The 12,948-nt window shown below is 43.6% G+C and overlaps 2 protein-coding genes across 4 annotated transcripts in view; one reads left to right on the forward strand and one right to left on the reverse strand.

Moving 5' to 3' along the window:
- The window catches only part of Zc2hc1b (zinc finger C2HC-type containing 1B), a 48,893-nt gene extending 44,712 nt beyond the window's left edge, over positions 1-4,181 (forward strand). The window contains exon 7 of the mRNA XM_027401891.2: positions 4,105-4,181. Coding sequence (XP_027257692.2) covers positions 4,105-4,181 — 77 coding nt within the window. The remainder of the gene's footprint in view (positions 1-4,104) is intronic.
- Positions 4,182-8,498: 4,317 nt separating this feature from the next.
- On the reverse strand, positions 8,499-12,338 carry Plagl1 (PLAG1 like zinc finger 1). 3 transcript variants are annotated; one of them, XM_035439106.1, is made up of 3 exons: positions 12,068-12,338; positions 9,144-10,245; positions 8,499-8,627 (listed from the first exon to the last, which is right to left on the reverse strand). In XM_035439106.1, the coding sequence occupies exons 1-3, from the start codon at positions 12,217-12,219 to the stop codon at positions 8,499-8,501; spliced, it is 1,383 nt and encodes a 460-aa protein (XP_035294997.1). In that variant the 5' UTR covers positions 12,220-12,338. The 3 variants fall into 3 exon arrangements, with proteins under 3 accessions (XP_035294997.1, XP_035294996.1, XP_035294995.1); XM_035439105.1 differs by having other exon boundaries at positions 8,499-8,952; positions 9,100-10,245; XM_035439104.1 differs by having other exon boundaries at positions 8,499-8,903; positions 9,039-10,245.
- Between the last annotated feature and the right edge of the window lie 610 nt (positions 12,339-12,948).

The following is a 12,948-nucleotide window of genomic DNA, read 5'->3' on the forward strand; positions in this document are numbered from 1 at the left end:
ATACAGAATCCAGACTCACTGTGTATTTTCCATCTTTATGGAATGATGCGGCTTGTGTTTTTTTACTCTATTCCTTTTTTAAGGACTTTATCATTTTTAAACTATTTTTTAATCTGTGAATGTCTCTACCCTTTCTCTTTTCTCTCCCAAGCTTATGTATATCTTTTAAAACACCATAATCCTTTTAGGGTTTTGTTTTTGTTTTTGTTTTTTTTTCCAATCTGGATCAGTCTTAACTGAGCATAAGAAAACGTTTAGGTCTGCATGAGCAAAACCCCAAACCCACCATGCAGCATGCTAGTGGAGCTCAGTCTGGTGGCTCAAGTTTACAGGCATTGGCTGGGAGACACCTCTCTGCCTCTTGGAGAGACAGTGGGAACTCAGCATGTGCCCTTAGTTCATGGCATGTTGGTAACAGTAAGGAGACATGTCCCTGTACTGCGGCCAACATGGGAGACTCAGGACTAAGAAGCCATGTTTGGCTCCATTTTTGTGTGTTTAGAAACTTTTTTAAGCTTTCTCGAATCTTATGCGGATGTAGGTACCAACATTTGGGCTCCATCTGTATGTGAAGTTTGTGTCTTGGCAGCCGTTCCCAAATTACCAACATGGAGGTTTAACATTAATTGTAAATGCTCAGCTGATAGCGCAGGCTGGTTATTGGCTAACTAATATTTTAAATTAACCCATATTACTTTTCTACCCTCTGCTACATGGCTGTACCTTCTTTCAACATGGCACGTTCATTTTGCTTCTCTTGTGACTCCTGAGATTCTTCCCTTCTTCTTCCCAGGGTCCTCTATGTCTTGCTGTCCTACCTATACCTCCTCCCGACCTACTGACCAGTCAGCTCTTTTATTAAACTAATCAGGAGGCATGTTGGCAAAGACACATCTTCACAGTGTACAAAAAGATGATTCCATAATAGTCCTCTGACTTTCATATTCGTAGTTTGGGCTTCTTGGTCTTACTCTGCTTTTTAAGAGAATGGCCATCTATGGTGTCATTCACCCATCTAGTAGTTAACTTTTGTGTTTGTCCATTTTCAATTACATAACAAGAATTATGAGGAAAATCAATTTGTTTAGCTTACAGTTTTGCAGACTGAAGGTCATGGGCCGAGCCAATCATTGTGATTAATGTTCACAGTGGTAGATGTGGGAGTGGGGCAGGGAAGAGAACTGCTTCACTCCTTTCTAGGTCATTCCATTAGTGACCCCTCCCTATTAGACTCCATCTCTTAAAGTCCACTCCTTGACATCACCACACTAGGGACTAAGCTTCCAACACATGAGCCTTTGGGAACATACCCAACACTATCCAACTATAACAGCTTCTCCAAACTCTGACTTTCACCACCTAACTCTCATGGATAAAATAGGCACCTAGTACCTCCCATGTGTGATTTTCATTCTAAATTCATAACAGCACAGACACGTGAGTGTATCAATCTTCTCCCAGAGTCCAATGAGAAACACAGAACACACAGGAGTGTCTAATACCAGAGAGTTTGTGTTGTTACATGAAGTTGACAAACTCTAATGGATCCTCAAAAGGAGACACTATTCAACATAAGGTCTGTGACATCTGGTAGCACAGTCAGTCACACACACACTCAAACACACACACACACACACACACACACACACACACACACACACGCACACACACACTTAACATGGGACAGCAAAGTCTAAAGGGAATGAATGAAAGAGACCAGCTTTGTCCTTGGACCTTTATGGCTGAAGTGACAGAGAGATGGGAAATTTGAGGATGATCTAGATAGCAGATGAAGCAATGCTAAAGAAGGACAAAGACAGAAGCATAAGAACCCCCAAGGATGTGGTCTGGAAGAATGTAGCTCCCTTGGCCAAAGCACAGGAACAAGTTAGAGAGTTAAAGAGAAATTACGGTAGGAACACAAGGCTGGTACAAGAGCAAGGGAAGCATTGAGGGACAGGCAAGGCATCAGAGTGCAGGTCATTGGTGCCATGCTCACTCCTCTGCACTCTGCCTGTCAGGCACATCTGTGTGCACCAGCACTTTTCGTTTCTGGCCTCTTTAAGTTAGCCTGCCAAAAGTTTTGTTGGAGAAATAGCAATTTTGAAAATTTTGTAAGAAATTTTCATGCTTACTGTAGGCATTGGGAAATGGAGAAGGGTATAAAGCAAGTAAAAATCATTCTGAATCCTTACATCTTAACCATTGGTAATACTGACATTTCCAGCCCCATTTTGTTTCTGTTCCTACTTGGACTTCCTGGCCTAACAATTCTAATTCTCCCCTACAGTAGAAGTGTTCCTCTGAAAGCACAGGATTGTATCTGAAACACATGGCCTATTTGCCAACTTTTCCTGATGGTAAACATGTCAATTGCTCCTATTTATTTTGTGTTAAAAAAATTTGCCAGCCGTGGTGGCACATACCTTTAGTCCTAAGCACTTGGAAGGCAGGGGATCTTTGTGAGTTCAAGGCCAGCCAAGGCTATGAGGGAAGACCCTGCCTCAAAAATAAATAGATAAATAAAAGTAAATAAATAAATAAATAAAGGTTCTTTGTTGATGGGCAAGACTCATCCCCCCTTCATTTATACTGTGTACTCTTCGAAATACTTCAGGGACAAAGTCTCATTTAATCCTTAACAACAGCATGAGGATGTCAATATAAGCTCATATCCCTATTTTACAGATAAACAAGTTACAAGAAAGACTAGGCATCTTAGACAAAATAGCAATACCCCAAACATCAAACCAAAGAAGAAACATCAAATAAGAAGCAATAGAGCTCTCCTTAAAACTTAGTGTCCTTGTAAAAACTTGGCCTCAAACTGTAAATATCAAAGTAACACCAGAAAATTATTTCAGAAAAAATAAAAGGCTCTTTTTTGTTTTCCACAAAGACTCTGATGTTCAGATGAAAAATGAGTTTATAACTTAGCAGGTAGTGAGTAGCAGCTACTTTCTTGGAGCTTTGTGTAAGGACAATGAATGTCCTGGGGAGGTGTTGCACCAAATTAGTTCCCTGGCACCTCTGTGCAGGCACTAAAATCACCATGAAACTATAGTGGGAAGATGCAGACTGGTGTTGCTTCATATATCTGTTGAGTAGCATCACCCAGCCTGATGTTGTGGGCTCTGCTTCTATTCCTGGAGCTATCAATGGTTTGTTAGCAAGCTAAGCATTTTACGCAGACCACCTTCTTCCTGTTTCCATAGCTGAATTGTTCAACAAACACAGTGAAGGGCAGAGTAGCAGTTGTTGGTTCTTTGGCAGAAGTAAATCCTGTATATCTTAGGGTAAAACTAAACCTGAGGCCTCATTTTTTATTCCTGTGTCCTTTGTGATTCACAATGTCCTGATTGCTGGCCCTTCATAAAATACTGAGTGGTTAGTTAGGAGACCTTTACGACATAGGTAGCTCCATTCATACCAGAATGAGTCCTATTTCAGATTGTATGTTCAAGCATACCTGTGTGGCATGCTAACATCCTTAGACTCATATGTCTCCATACCCAACAGTTCTGCTGAGAGAGTGGAGCAAGCCCATTGAAAAAATGATTTTGTGTGTGTGTGTGTGTGTGTGTGTGTGTGTGTGTGTGTGTGTGTGTGTGTGCACGCCCATGCACGCATTTAGTCTTTTATGCTTCCAGAAGGCTTATCAAACCCTTTCCAGAAGAGAGCTGGCAAAGAATCGTGAAGACGAGAAACAATGGGAGGTATTTTGAAAGCTGGGACAGTATTGTGGAAGGATGTTGAGTCATGTTATATAAATGGTTGGTCATTGGAAGCTGCAGTTTAAAATTCCCAAATGAACCACAGACTGTAAGGTAGTGGTGGTGAGAAGCTCCTGAGATAGCCCCTGTTGTCCATCTGTATTTCTCTCTCTCTCTCTCTCTCTCTCTCTCTCTCTCTCTCTCTCTCTCTCTCTCTCTCTCTCTCTCTGTCCCAAATTCAAAAATGGGTAAGTCTGTGTCTATAGCTACCAAAAAGAAAGCAGGAATAGGGAGTGTGGAATTCAATGTGATGGTCTCACAATGTTCTTTATCTGCCCCCTTGGGAATGTTGCATTTTGACATAATAACAAATCTGTTTATGTTTGCAAAGGACTAGCTATGGATCCTGCTTCTGGAGGAAAACTCAGACAAGGATTTAATGAGTCTTCTAAAAAGAGTAACTCCTAGAGGCCAGGTAAGAGCAAAGCCATGTATATTCCAGTGCAGCTGGTCATAGAATGGTGTGTAGGACCCAGTGAGTGAACCTGTGAGGGAAGGGGCCTAGAGAAAGCAAGACCTGAGGGGGACTGGCAATGTATTCTCTTGAGGTCCAGGACACCCTCAGGTTTCATTCTTCAGGTACCAGCTGCCTCTTTCTTTTGAAGCAGTATTTCTCCCTGGCCTGGAACACAACAGGTAACTAAGCTAGGTGGCTATTGAACACCAGAGACACACTCATTTCTGCCTCCTCAGCACTGGGATTATAAACACACTTCACCATACCCGGCCTTAAAAGAAAGGAAAAACATAGGTTCTGAAGATTAAAACCGCATCTCTCGTGAGTGCAAAGCAAGCGCACTTTACTGAGCTTTTTTTTTTATATCTTGACTGGATAGGAAAGGGAATACTTCTTCCCTTTGACCTGGAAGCTATTGACTTTTCCATTTTATACAAATATACTTCCCCTTTTAAGAAGGCATCTCATGCTCACATCCATGGACTCCTACATCTCCATCCTTGATAGCTCTGCTGGGTGTGCACAATGATTTAACTTACGAGACAGGGTATGTCATGGTACGAAGGCTTGCATGGAGACTAAGCAATCACTCTTTGTGAGACTTCAAAATCTGGAGGCCCTGGTTACCTAACATTTTCCATGTAGACACTTAGGTAACGCTCATGTCCTTTCTTCTGTCCCCAGACTGGCTTCCTGTACCTCTGTGGCCTGGATGGTCGGGCAACCAGAAACACCTACCACAGAAGGCCAGAAATGTCTGTTCTCCTCTAGTATCCTTAGAATATTATTAGCTTCTGAGTTTATTTACTCCATTGACACTTTTCAAAAGTTATTAAATTTATCAGCCTATATCATAATGTCTGGTTTAAAGACCCAAAGATTTCCCTGAAGTGTCCTTAAAGCATTAAAGAACAAAAACATGTTTTTGATATTTATATCTTTTTATGAACTAGTCATTGGAGAACTACAGTTATCTGCTATAACATTAGATTTTAACATACTTCATTCTAGGTAAAAACCATGACATCCCAGTTTTGATATTTGTACCTATTAAACTATGATTAGTAATTATTCCTATTTATTTTTAACGCTATGAATTTTTAGATGTATTTAATGTGTGTGATGTGTTTTAAATTGTATGCCGTGTGTATATTCACCACATTCATGTGTAGTGCCTGCAAAAGTCACAAGAGAGTGTCTGATCTCCTGGAACTGGAGTTATAGACATTTGTGAGCCATCGTGTGGGTGCTAGGAACAGAACCCAGGTCCTCTCCGAGAACATCAAGTGGGCCATCTCTCCAGCCGCCCCCCATTCTTACTTTATATACTCCTCTATATGTATACAATATAGAACTGTCTGGGATAGGCTAGTCCACCAAACACTATCTGCTCCCATATATGTATACTCATTATTTATGTAGGCAGGGCTCAGATTGGTAGAGGTCTGTCTGTCTGCCTCCCAAGTGCTAGGATTGAAGATCTGTGTCACCGTGTACAGCCCTAGACTGTATTTCTGGGAGTTGGGGGGGGGGTGGGTTGAAGATTGAGAAAGAAGGCTCTAAAGCATTGGTTCTTGATGTCCCAATTCTGTGACCCTTTAATACAGTTCCTCATGTTGCCGTGACCCCCAACCATACATTATTTTCATTGCTACTTCATAACTGTAATTTTGACAGTCATGAATCATCATGTTAAAAAAAATCTGTGTTTGTTTGATGGTCTCTGTGTATCCCCACCACAGGTTGAGAACCACAGCTCTAAGGGCTTTGTATACATTCTCCTATCACAGCTAACCCTGAAACCTCCTATTCATGTTTTTATCAGAGCTTTGTTTACACAGTTGTGTTAGAGGTGAGTCAGTTCTTCCTTCTCTTTGGAGTCTTAAGTGTCAGGAAACATCCTTTTGCAGAGTTATTTACATTTAGTTCATACATTTTAGTTCAAGAACAAAGTCTTAACCAGGGACTTTAACAAGGAATATTAAGTTATGTTCTCTGTCAACATTTTAGCAAAAGAATCCCGGGCTACTCCCACTGCCGGTGCAGCACACTTAAATGCTAATGATCTGGGCCATGGGGACCAAATGCCATTGTTTCATGTACAGGAAAATCAAGTATTTTCTGCATCTGACCAAAGACTGCAGCAGACTATGTAAAGGTATTTGTGGAAGCGTCTGTGACCAGACCTTGGCTGAGGTTAGCTATTGTTTGGGGAGACTGCCTTCCCACCCAGAGGAAGGGGGGACTGTGGGAACTAAGATATCCCAGAGAAGTGAATTCGATCCTGTGAGGTTATCTCGCTGCCTCATTGTCCACTCTGGGTTAACTTACAGACCCTGGTCTCATGGCTGATCCCAAAGTATAAGCTTCCCAGTTACAGTCCCTGGATTCAGCCCAACCCCCACCTGGGGCTTCTTGACAAGCCTTTTTCCATGTACAAATGAACTCAAGGCTCCCCTAACTTTCACCCCCTCCTATTTAGAGTTCTCTCTCTCTCTCATACACACACACACTCACTCACTCACATGGGGGGGGAGAGGAGTGGGAGAGAGCTGTCATATCTAAGGATCTAGGGGGTATAATGTTTTCTGAAGAAATCCCAGTAAGTAATAAGTGACTTTCTAAGAGGTACCAGAAATCAATTGTAAACACTGTTGTGAAACTCAACCAGGGTAACATGGGAGAGATCACTCTGGTAGCTATACATCAGAAATAAAACATATGACACTGTAAGACTCAGTGCTGAGAATGTGACCAAAGCTTATAGATAAGAATTCTTAAGTCATAATTTACTCAAAAGTGGCAAAAGTTTTGATGGGTGCTGATGCTGAAAAGTAGTTTCTGAAGAGGTAATGACTAATGACCCAGAGGAGGCATGAGGAAGCCAGGAAGGTTTTCTATATCAATGGGAGTGTAGCTCGTGTTGATGCCGGTGTCGCTAAATGAAAAAACTCAAGCCGGAGTGCTAGATGCTTAACGTTTATTATATGTAGGATATATATGTTGGGAAAGACTTGTCTCAAGACGAAGCACAAAGTCTTCCAAGGTTAGGTTTTACACTTTCAAAATCGATTAACAAGATATCAAGTGGGAGAGAGTACAAGTACAGTTACATTGCAAAACAGGGTTTACACTTTCAAAATCGATTAACAAGGTATCACGAGGGAGATTACAAGTACAGTTACATTGCAAAAACACAATCCTCTTGGGATACAAACTAATGACTTAAACTAATCAACTACAGATACATTCTTCTATTGGTGACTACAAACAGCAATTCAGAACCCCAGCAGCTTGAGTAGTATTTTAAGCTGGGCAAAGAAGATTCTTATCTAATACACTTATTTTTTTTTAATTCCAGTATATTTTCTTAAATTCCTGATAAGAGCACAATGAGCATTAGAGTCAGCAAAACACTTTTTGATGGATGCCTAGATGATTTCACCACTTAACTTGGCTACAGGGTGATTTTTTTTTATTTTTTTTTATTTTTTTTCCTGTCAGATATAACTGACAAGCAGTTTTGTCTTTAAGATAAATGAAGTCATAACTCACATTTCAACAACATCACATGAAAAATATTGAAAACTACACTACAAATTCACTTTAAAATTGAAGAAATCGATAACTTCACAAGGAACTTCTACAAACTACAAAGTAGGCTACGAGAAGAGTAACTAAACTACATCCAACCCTAAAGGTGGACAAGTCCTTGAAACGAAACACGCTCACACACACACACACACACACACATACACACGCACAGCCTAGTTTATAAATGCCATACAAGGATTTACCCTCTTCTCTTAAAAACATCTTCCAAGGTGGAGAAATCCAAGCCTTTCCAACATGTCCTTCCTAGGCAGTGCTACACACAAAGTTACTTAGTTAACATTATCACAATTAAATTCAACACGATAAAACATTTACAAAATAGCAGCTGTCGTTTTGGATCTTGATCGTGATTTACACGATCATGAGGATATAATATGAGGATAATAATATGATAATAATATGATAATATTTGCAGTTCGACTACAGAGTATGCACGCGCTCACTAAATTTGGTACAAAGCATGAATACTAAGGATATATATTGGCACAATGCATGCAGTTAAGAGTATTCTTTTTCTCAAGCTAGTAATCGCGATTAAGCTAAAGCCCCAATCCTGTTTTCCAACGCTTCCCCTCAAACTGTAATGGATGTTTCAAACTGTAGCTGACTCTTAAAACATCTTCCACAAGGAAAATGCCTTCTTAAAAATCAGTTTATCTGAAAGCGTGGTGGAAATGGGGCAGTATAGCAGTGTTGGTGCCAGTCGTGAAAACGTGGGGGATAGGGGGTAGAGGGAGCTGGCCCATATTCACAGCGCCCATTGCTATTTGAGCTTCTTGTGGCTGCGGCTGCGGCAGCGGCTGTGGCATTGGCTGCGGCAGCGGCTGTGGCATTGGCTGCGGCAGCGGCATTGGCTGCAGCTGTGGTGGCTGCGGGATTGGCTGCAGCTGTGGTGGCTGCGGCATTGGTGGTGGCTGTGGCATTGGCTGTGGCATTGGCTGTGGCATTGGCTGCAGCTGCATTGGCTGCAGCTGCATTGGCTGCGGCATTGGCTGCAGCTGTGGTGGCTGTGGCTGCAGCTGTGGCTGCGGCTGCATCTGTGGCTGCATCTGTGGCTGCTGCTGAGGCTGCATCTGGGGCTGCTGAAGAGGCTGCAGCTGTGGGAGCTGCTGAGGCTGCAGCTGTGGGAGCTGCTGAGGCTGCAGCTGTGGGGCTGCTGAGGCTGCAGCTGTGGGGGCTGCTGAGGCTGCAGCTGGGGGCTGCTGAGGCTGCAGCTGTGGGGGCTGCTGAGGCTGCAGCTGTGGGGGCTGCTGAGGCTGCGGTGGCAGCAGTGGCGGTGGAGGCGGCAGCAGCGGTGCCTGGGGCTGCGCCAGACAAGTTATCCCATGGGGCAGTGGTTCCCCAGGCCCCATAGGGATTGTGTTATTCACAAAACCATTCTGGGGGGGAGGAGGGGGGATCTGCCAAAACCCCAACACAGAGGAAATCTCCACAGAGGCAGGAAGTGCTATGTTCACAGCATCTACCAGCACCTCTTTGGGAAAGGTGATTTCCTTAGCCATCTCAAAACATGGGTTGAGTTTGAGAGGCGACTGAGGCTCTTGCAGAGGCAACTCCTCAAAAAAACTCACGTTGCAAAAGCCTTTGGCATCCACTTTAAGTGGCAGGCCTGCAAGTGGGGCAAATGAGGTAGAACCTGCATTGTACTTGTGATCCAGAAGGGTTTGGGGAGGAGAGGCAGGAACTACCCCAGGGTGCAGAGTAACAAGCGGCTCTGGCATTGGTGGCATAGGCTGAGGGACCTGTTCTGGTGGAGCAAGCACTAGACCATGAACCTCAGGTGGCAAGCCACCGGCAAGCCCATTCTGGGCGGGCACCCCTAACTGGAAAGGAGGCATGGCAGCAGCCTTCAGCTGGAATGAAGGTGTAATGGTTTGGAAGGTGCTCATGCACTCCCCTGCCTGCATACTCTCTTGCTTCAGCTCCTGCGAGTGGGTCTTCTTGGTGTGACGAGTGAGGTGGTCTTTGCGCCCAAATCGCTGGGCACAAAACTGACACAGGAAGTCCTTGCATCCTGTGTGGACCACCAGGTGGCGACGCACATCCTTCCGGGTGTAGAAGCATCTCTCACAGTGGTCGCACTGGTGCTTCTTCTCCCTGGGCGCATGGTGGGTCTTTTCTTCGGCATGAGACTTGAGGTGGACCAGCAGGATCTCGGTGCTCCCCAGCTCCACAGCGCAGACCCCACAGGTGAGATCTCCACTGCTGGCCGCATGCAGGGCCAGGTGCCTCTTGTAGCCCAGCATGGTGTGGTACTTCTTGCCGCACTCCTCGCAGATGTAGGAGATCTTGTTGGGGTCGTGGGTCAGCAGGTGATTCTTCAGGTGGTCTTTGCGGTTGAAGGTCTTCTCACAGTAAGTACATTGGTGAGCCTTCTGCGGTGAATGTGTGGCCATGTGCCTGGAAGCAGAAATGGGGGTGGGGCGGGGGACAGTTCACAACAGAATTATTTTATGAATGAAGGCAAAGAGACAACATGGTCAAGATGTGTGACTAGTTATTTTCTCAAGGTCTTAGTGGCCTATTCACTTATAAACTACTTTGTTGTATTTTCCAAATGCATACATTTTATCATTTAAAAAGATAAGAATTACTAAAAGCCAGATTCAACTTTATACCTGCAAAAAATATTGGCAGATTGTTTTCCTATTATATACAGATTTTAAAATATATGAATTTGAATTTTTCCGGAAGTGGTTAAATGGGTGTTTGACACTCTTCAGAAATTTATGAATTTACCAAATTGGCCCAATTTGCTTTGTACGTAGCTCTTGTACTTCGCTGCTTATGCCAACTTAAAATGACTTCACTATGGTTCCTTCCCTTCACTTCTCTTATCTCACAATGCATAAACTACAAGTTTCAGTATATCCTGTAGTCAACACAAACACATCACCTTTGCCCAGCATGTCAAGACTTAGAAGTCTTCATGGTGCTCACTCAAAGTAAGACTCCCTGAGAGGTCAGCCTGCCCTGCCAAGTCAGTTTTTCTAGGCCTGGGCTGTCTCTTCCTAGTAACTAGCTGATTATGGTACTGGGACCCACTTTCTCTTTCCAGTTAAGGAAGTCAGTTATTTTTCTTCTTCAATTGTTGCTTATAAAACAGGTTATGGTGTTTGGGAACGGGATGGAATGCTTCCCGGATATCTTTAAGACAAACCTTAGCATCCTGAAGTCTCACTACTTCCCAATTCCTTAAAAGACATGGACTCTGGCCTGCAGGGAAGCCAGGGGGCTGGGGCAGGGGCAGCTACTGGCTACTGTCTTTTCTCTTCCCCAGGTCTCCCATAGACCCCTCCCCCGCCCCCCAGTGGTCCCAGTGATGCCAAAGCTACCCTCTGTATTTGAATAAGGGTGCCTACATGTATGCAAGATGAGTTTAATGCTAAACAGGGAGCCCTTGACACAAAATCAGTGCACATGGTAGCCACTCGATACGGTTACTATGACAACTAGAGAGAAGGGCCTACATCAGGAGAAATTTGAATTTTAAAATACAGAAGCCCTTTCAGTCTTATTTTAAACATCAACTTATATTACATTATCAGTAATAGTGATGTCCTTAAGGTCAGGAGCATAATTTCTATCTTCCCTTACCCTCTTTTAAGTGCTTTCCTCCAGAGTACTCCAAGGCAGAATGATAATGCAATGCTGCTAATGCTCATTGGAGGCCAGGCTGCTAATTCTCTCACCTTTGCATTTATGTGTGAGTTGTAGCAAGCTGAAGCTTGAAGGATCGTTTTCATGAAGACGACTAGACACAAGCAATATGGAAAGAGGTACACTGACAGCATTCTCTGTAGTCAGTCAGACTATGGTCTGATTGCACAGCTTCTCTTTCCTATGGCATTACCAAAATCAATTGTGGGCAGAATGGGTAGAGAATACACCGTGGGTAGAGAGTACCTAATTGACACTTGAGAAACAATACATACTTATACACCAACTCTCTTGTAAAAGGCTCATCTGAAAACCACTGGTTTGGTATATGATGGACTCTGAAAGACTGAGAAAATGTACATGTGCCAAGTCCAGATACCCAAGTGAACAAATCTTGTTCAGATGTCATCATAATCACAGGAGATAAGGCTTTAAAGATTCCCCAAAAGATTGAAATGCACCCACCCTCTACTTTCTTTTCCCCTTCAAGTGAGAGCCTTGAAGGCCTGAAGAGACACTTAACGGTCCCAGTAAAAGTGCACACCTTGGGAAAGCCTCTCACCTCATCAATTTATATTTAGAGACGAAGGCTTTGCCACACTCAGCCTGTGAGCACTTGAATGGGCGCTCCCTGGAATGTGAATAATTATGGATGGTGAACTTCTCCAGGGTGAGGAAGGACTTGCCACATGATTGACAGCGGAATGGAGCCATGGCCTTTGCTTTTCACACCTTCTTTTTCAGATGTGCTCACCAAGTGCTGTGCCATTTAAGCACAGGCAGAAAAGGGGGTAGGGAGTCGCTCTGCAGCCAAGCGGAGAGCCAGGGGCACAGGAGAGATCCAGGACAGGAAGGAGACTTTCATCACAATAGCTCAGCGTCCTGAATGGCCACCTGTGGAGATAAGAGGAACAGTTTTCTCACACTCATCATTGGAAAACTGTATCTACCACCACTTTAGAGCCAATGACCCACAATCAGTATGTTTCTTTACATTGGCTGAAATGGACCTAGCTCCCCATCCACCCCTCTTGCTTTCCAAAGTCTGTCTTTCTGGAGCCCCTGTGTCCTGACGGCTGGTGAAACATTCTCCCTCCTAATAAGGACTGCTGTTTCACAGACTAAAGGTCATCAACTTCATGGTTTCAGCCCAGTGTGAGACTCTGTTGACTGATTGGGGTGGGGGGATAACCATAACAAAATACAAGTCTTCTTCTTTGTGACCTAGTGTGTTACTGGTTCACAATGGCCACCCTTTATTCAAACCATAAGCTTCTCCTCTTCATGCCCTGTTAGCATAAGCGAAGTTGCTGACAACACCTGTTTAAACTCTCAGGGGATGAGAAGAAATCATTTGTATACATCTCAGTGAATTTGTTTGCAAGATCACTAAGCACAAGGCCGACACTAAAAATGAGGAAAAAGGGCCTCGCTGAACTGGTG

The sequence above is a fragment of the Cricetulus griseus genome, chromosome 2, assembly GCF_003668045.3.
Source record: "Cricetulus griseus strain 17A/GY chromosome 2, alternate assembly CriGri-PICRH-1.0, whole genome shotgun sequence".
Taxonomy (NCBI): Eukaryota; Metazoa; Chordata; class Mammalia; order Rodentia; family Cricetidae; genus Cricetulus; species Cricetulus griseus.